Source organism: Vanderwaltozyma polyspora, genomic scaffold, assembly GCF_000150035.1.
Source record: "Vanderwaltozyma polyspora DSM 70294 KpolScaffold178 genomic scaffold, whole genome shotgun sequence".
Taxonomy (NCBI): domain Eukaryota; kingdom Fungi; phylum Ascomycota; class Saccharomycetes; order Saccharomycetales; family Saccharomycetaceae; genus Vanderwaltozyma; species Vanderwaltozyma polyspora.
In genome coordinates this window covers 1-6794 of record NW_001834474.1, presented here as the reverse complement: position 1 = coordinate 6794, position 6794 = coordinate 1, and the positions used below count along the sequence as shown (strand labels likewise).

General features: G+C 30.7%; 2 protein-coding genes, 1 pseudogene and 1 further gene across 2 annotated transcripts, besides 2 other annotated features; 2 read left to right on the top strand and 2 right to left on the bottom strand.

The window, feature by feature from the left end:
* Positions 1-1227: a sequence feature (similar to hypothetical protein; correction of possible frameshift sequencing error~similar to Saccharomyces cerevisiae YJR003C).
* On the top strand, positions 1-1574 carry Kpol_178p4 (the record flags this gene model as incomplete).
* Positions 1392-1574: a sequence feature (similar to hypothetical protein; correction of possible frameshift sequencing error~similar to Saccharomyces cerevisiae YJR003C).
* Positions 1575-1761: 187 nt separating this feature from the next.
* Positions 1762-2709, bottom strand: Kpol_178p3 (uncharacterized protein; the record flags this gene model as incomplete). Its single annotated transcript, XM_001642177.1, has 1 exon — positions 1762-2709. The coding sequence occupies one exon, from the start codon at positions 2707-2709 to the stop codon at positions 1762-1764; it is 948 nt and encodes a 315-aa protein (XP_001642227.1).
* A 673-nt stretch (positions 2710-3382) lies between these two features.
* On the top strand, positions 3383-5383 carry NOC3 (Noc3p; the record flags this gene model as incomplete). Its single annotated transcript, XM_001642176.1, has 1 exon — positions 3383-5383. The coding sequence occupies one exon, from the start codon at positions 3383-3385 to the stop codon at positions 5381-5383; it is 2001 nt and encodes a 666-aa protein (XP_001642226.1).
* Positions 5384-5618: 235 nt separating this feature from the next.
* Positions 5619-6406, bottom strand: Kpol_178p1pseudo (annotated as a pseudogene).
* Positions 6407-6794: the final 388 nt, after the last annotated feature.

Sequence of the window (6794 nt, the reverse complement as noted above, 5' to 3'; positions counted from 1 at the left end):
AAAATTGGAATGTTTCCGAGAAGATTCTTCTCGAATTCTAGGGTCTTGTTACAAAATAATCATGGTGATAATAATTTAATGAGGACTAAGCAAATGAGACAAATTATTTCTAATAAAATATTTGATAATGTGAGAAGTCAATTACCTAAGGATTTGGATAATTTAGATTCTACTGATTTTTCATTATTAGTAGATAATACATTAGGGGAACTAAAATTATCCGATAATGATAAATCAAGGTTGCATAATCAAATGATTGCAAAAATGACCAAATACAATTATGGTATTGCAATTAGACATTCAAAAAAAATATTTGAAATGAATGGGAAGTTGGATCTTCTGTCATTCTTGGAAATGGTAAACTATAATCCGGGAAGATTTTGGAGCTCTTGGGAACTATTTTCAATAGGTAATACCTATTTGGAAAAACAGGTCGACGATGATGTTTTAGTTGCAATTCTAAATAAAATAGTTTATTTTGATGAGATTGATATTAAAGAAGGTAAAACCAAATTGACATTTAATGATTTAGTACGTTCCATCTTCCTAATTCAAAATATATCAAACAAAGACTTAATTGATACCAAAATTATGACACAATTAATAGAAACAGTAATTGAAGAGAATGCATCTTTTCTTATTCCATTTTTAACTGATCATTTCAATATTTCATTGACAGATTTTCTTAACATTTTTGAGGATTTGACAAATTATCAACTGTATCAATGTTATAAGACTTATGGCATTGAGGCAATCAAGGAAAATAAAACTTTATTACGTTTAATGGTTAATAAATTTGGTGAAAATAACAGGATTTCCTTAAATGAAGTTGAATTAGAATCTTTGAAAAGGTATAATATTGAAATTGAATCAATTCGAAAAATAAACGGGTTTGATTCTGTTAGGTCTATTTATGAAGATTCTTATCCAACTGCTAATGTATTTAATGAATTACTTGCAAAAATAACGGCACTAGGAGTAGATAAGAATGATGTAGATTTAGCTAGAGAAATTCTACGGATATTGGGTATATTTAAAGAAAGGTTTGAAGATTCTGAGAAATTATATGAAGAATATAAACAACATTTTAGTGGTAATTCTGAAATTTTATCTATTCAAATGTTTTCAAACGCTGCTTACAGAAGCTATGTAAGTGGGGATGAAAATTCATTTGAACGAGGACTCTCTTATATCACTCCTGAAATGAAATTAGGTTTTTTAATGATATAGTATCGACAAAATATTGGTTTATTCAAAATATGGGTGCTGATAAATCACTTCAAATTTATAAATTCCAATATTCCAACCCGCTAACAATGCAAAAGATATGAATAATACTTCTGAAAAAAGCAAATTAACTGAGTCCTTGATTTTGGCATACCTTTCAGTAGGCGACTTACAGTTTCGCAAGATTTATATATGAAGGTGCTGTCAATCAAAAAATTATCACAACAGCTACAGAATTCAGAAGTATCAAAGGACTGTTTTCAATGTACGGTGAAGCCCTGGAATCAAGTTCGCATCTCAAGTTGATCCACGACACAATCCTAAATCGTCTCAAAAAAGTGCATTGACCTCTTTTACTTGAGAGAAAGTTTAACCTGTTAACCTTTCAACGAAGAAAATTTGTCAAATCAACCTTAATTTCATAGAAAATATGAATTAATTGATTATACCATATGCATTTTAGTCATTGTTTTTAATCAGTCCGATACAACATGTATTCTTAATTCTATAATTGTTTCAATCTGACAAGCATTTTCACGTATTACTTTGATGATTATCCTTCATCTTAACCCTAAATGTACAAGTGGAATAATTCGATAGGTTTTGTTCAGCTGTCGTTTTTTTTAGTTTCACTCTTATATCAGAACTAAATTTACCATTCCCATTACTGTCAAGGGACGAAATTTTTCCTTTTACTTTATTACTTGTTTTAGATGAAATATTTCCTTTATGGGAATTAACTCCTTTATTAGTTTGGAGTTTTAGCTCATTATTGAAAACATCGTTAATATTTTTTAATTGTTCAGGATCGTTAGTCAACATTGAAAATTCCTTCTGTATATCGATTAAGTCATCCTTAATAGAAACTTTTTCTATATTATTAGTTGTCTTTAAAAAATGTTCAACTAAATTTGTGTCTTTACATCGTTCACTTAATAAAATTGATGGTGACCCATTAATTGGAGCTGATACAAATGTAATTGGTCTTTTACCAATTTCGTTGTCCAACATTTTTGTACTTTTAATTATATGAATATTGTTCTTATTGTATTTTGGATTAGTTTTAATTATTAAATTGTTATTCATATTATTGATCCGATGGTGAATTTTATTTTTATTATTCGTTTTGATATGATGAGTTAATTCTTTTTGATTCACAAACCGTATACTTGGAGGATACATTTTTTGTGTATATGATTTAGCAGATGTATTTTTAAACGTAGTATCTTTAGATTTATTAAATTTATGGAAAACTATTGAAAGATCTTCATTATTGCTTTCGAAAAGCCTTTGACTTCCATGGTTTTGTATCACTGGATTATTACTATTACGACTAATGCTTCCATTATTATTGTTGTTATTGTTATTATTGCGACTATTATTGCGACTATTATTATTATTCCCTTTAAATTTTAATTTTAAAAAGTGTGATCCATCATCTGAATTCATCTGTTTCCTATCATTCATTCTTGAATTCATCATAAAGCATTATATATTTTTAAACCTATTGATCGACCAAAAATAACACTTATTATCACCACCAGTTCAACTAGTCCCCAGTCACCTATTTCTTAACCCAAATATATATATATTGATTCCCTGATCAAATTTATTTGTGGAACTTTGGATGTCAAACTCTTAAAATAAGCATATGCTTCTATATGTTATTAGAAGTATTAAAACTTCCCGCAAACCTACTCTTAATCACTTATTTATACAATACAAACAAAGAATTTAAATTCTACAACTTAGCTTAACTCTCACTCCATTCACAATTAATAATTCCTTATATTTTAAAATATTAAATCATCATCCCATCCCATCTTGCTCTTCAATCTTTTTTTTTTTTGATCCCAAATTTCACATTTTGAAAAATTCAAAGCCTTTAAAATTCCTTTTTTCCCGAACTATGAAAAATTTTAAAGCTCATCTCATCTCATCTCATCTCATCTGATTTCGAATATTCTTATAAGAACTTGAAGAAGAATACTAGTGGCAGTGCTTGAAGTTGTGGGATTGTATAATATATTGGTTTAAGTATTTATAACGGTGGTGTATTTGTTAACTGACTGCGATCCACTATATATATAGATATATCAATTTGGTTTTAGCTGAAGATTTATTCAATAAGAAAGAAAACTTTAAAGTGAACGATATGGCGAGAAACAAGAGATCTCAGGTTGCAATTCAAGAGAGAACTGCTAAAAAGAGGAAGCAAGAAGATCAGTTGCTTCAAGGCGGTGGGTTTACTGATGTAGGTGACATTTCTGATGTTGAAGATGGCTCCATGATAGATACTTGGGAAACAGAAGAGCAAGATTATGAACTAAGACCTAGATCTTTAAAAGGTTATGAAGAGGATGTTGTCGAAGGTTTGCCAGTTAAAGTAGATGGTAAGATTACCAGAAAGATGCGCAAAAAGAATGAAAGATTAAAAGAAAATGAAAAAGAAAAGGAAGAGTCAGACGATGATAACGAATCTCAAGATGAGAATGTTAAGAATGAGAATGAAAACGAAAATGATGGAGAGGATAGTGAAGATGAAGTTAATACTGAAGAAAAAATTATTCAGCTAAAGGAAGAAATTGCAGAATTGGTGGAAAATTTGATGCAAGATCCTGAAGAGCATACAAGAGCTTTGACAAGATTATGTAAAATGACCACTTCTAAGAATCCAAATACTTGTAAATTTTCAATGTTAGCCCTTGTCTCGGTTTTTAATAGTATTATTCCAGGTTATAGGATTAGACCATTAACAGAATTGGAAAAAAAGGAAAAAGTCACTAGAGAAGTTTCAAGATTAAGACATTTTGAACAAAGTTTAGTGGCCAATTATAAAAGTTACTTAGAGACGTTGGAACGTCTAGCAAAAACCCCAAATAATGCAGATACCATTGCGGTAAATTTGGGTATTTTAGCCATGAAAGCTGTTAACCAATTGATCCCAAATGTTTCGCATTTCAACTTTAGAAGTCATATTTTGACCATATTGATCCGTCGTGTATGTAAACCAAACTTAGCTGCTGATCCAATATCAAGAGACTCTATAATAGTGTTGGAACAGCTATTGAGCGAAGATGATGAAGGTAATATCTCTTTAGATATAATTAAAATCTTCTCAAAGACAATTAAAACAAGAAATTATAATATTGATGAATCAGTTATAAACATCTTTCTGTCACTTGACGTTCTTCAAGATTATGACCCAAATACTAAATCAGACGAAGATGCCATTAGATTGAAAGTAAAGAAAAAGGACAGAGTACATTTATCAAAGAAACAGAGAAAAGCAAGAAAAGAGATGAAGCAAATAGAAGAAGAGATGAGAGCAGCTGAACAAGCTGTTTCTGCAGAAGAAAGAGAAAGGAATCAAGCGGAAATTTTGAAACTCTTATTGTCATTATACTTAAACATTTTGAAAATTGCATCCCAAAAATTAGTGGGTACAGTTTTGGAAGGTTTGGCTAAATTTGGAAACATGGCAAATTTTGACTTGTTAGGTGATTTCCTTGATGTTATGAAAGAGCTAATACAGGACTCTATCATGGAAGATTTAACACCTTCTGGGTTGAGAAAGATATTACTGTGTATTGTTAGTGCATTTTCTTTGGTATCAAACCATAACCAAATGAAATTTAACGTTGATCTTTCCAAATTCATTGATGCTTTGTATGCTGTCTTACCTTATATTTCTTTGGATGCTGATATTGAGCTTTCCTATAAATCATTGAGATTGACTGATCCATTAAACAATGAGATTCTAAAACCATCAGTAAATGTCTCAACTAAAGCTGAATTGTTACTAAAATCATTAGATCATGTTTTCTTTAGATCAAAATCAGGTACAAGAGAGAGAGCCGCTGCATTTACGAAAAGATTATATATCTGTATGGAACATACGCCAGAGAAAACTACAATTGCGCTTCTGAAGTTTATTGATAAATTGATGAATAGATATCCAGAAATTGGTGGGTTATATTCCACAGAAGATAGAATTGGTAATGGCCATTTCCACTTAGAAACGGATGATTTATCAAGATGTAATCCAGATGCAGCAACATTGTGGGAAAATGCTATACTGTCTCGTCATTATTCTTCATCCATTACAAAAGGTGTACGTGCTCTTTCCAATCGTTCTAGGGAATCTCATAAATAATAGTTGTGTAAAATTTCATAATGCATTAGACTTTAATCAATAATACTTTAAAATTAGAATTCTTGTTTTCTTTATTTATATACTAAATTCCAAGTATTGTTTTTTTAATAATATTTACTACGTTTGTGAAGTATGTTCAAATATAATGCATTATTCTATTATAAATTATTCTACAGATCAAGGAGGTTACATACCTAGTAGAATATATGTACTACTTTTACAGTATAGCTATATCTTATAATTTGATATTAGCAGTACCTCTATTGTTGTTCCCAGACTTTTTCTTATTACCCATGACATCGCTATGACCACCCTTTTTATCAATGACTGTAATGTTTTTAGCTTTCGACAATGTCTCAATAACAGAACTTTTCTTGCTCTTCTTAGATGGACCTTGTTCTCTATTAGCCAGAGCTTTGGATCTCTTTCTTTTGGCAGCTCTACGTAGTCTGGTCTTATCTTCTCTACTTAATTCATCTCTAGACATTACCGTACCATCCTTTAATTTGATTTCGGAAGCATTGTCAGATTTAGAAACTTTGTAGATTTCTTGTGGCGCCAAAGTAGATTCAGATGACATGGTCAGTGGTTGAGCATCTTCCATTGAAATGGTTGAAGTCTCTACCCTTACTTCCAATGATTTCTTAACTGGTTTTGGCATGAAATGAGCAGATGACAAGGCGTCTAATTTAAAACAGATGTCATCATACATTTCGGTTATTTCATCATGTGCTTTTTGCATTTCTTCTGTTACAGATTCATCTTCATTTTTGCCGTTGTAGTCATTTTTCATATAGTTCAGCCAATGATTTTAGAAGATTTTGAATCACTTAATTCAAAATCTGGTTTAAAGCTCTTTAGTGATGATTCGGTGAATACTCTCTTTTTCTAAATCGTTGAAATCGCTATGTTGAATTCTTCTTTCGAATCATTTCTTCAGTGATTCTGTAACTTTCCGAAGGTAATTATAGGAACAGGTTTTCTCAGTTTCTTATCAAACTTCTAATCCTCAGTTAACAGGGGTCATCATTTATGACCGGGTCCTGTGCTTTTAACTTCACCCCCTTTAAGTACCAATTTTTTTTTCTTGCCACAGCTTCTTTCGTCTAAATTTTGCTATGTGTTTTCGAAATAATCATTTGGCTGGCTGTTTCCATAAGTACTTAATTTGGTTTTTCCTGTTTACCTTTCCTTTCTATTCATTTTGGGGAATCCCTCGATGGTCGGATTCCTGTTAAAAGATTATAGTTTTTCACAAAACCCAATGGTGATCCGCTATAATTCTTTCATGTATCGAAATTGAAATATCGAAAAGGGGATTCCTTTCAGTAGTTTTCTGTTGAGTGGCTTTCTTAATCGATATTCTTATGTGATACAAAGAAAGTCTTCGATAATAATAAGTTTTTCTCTG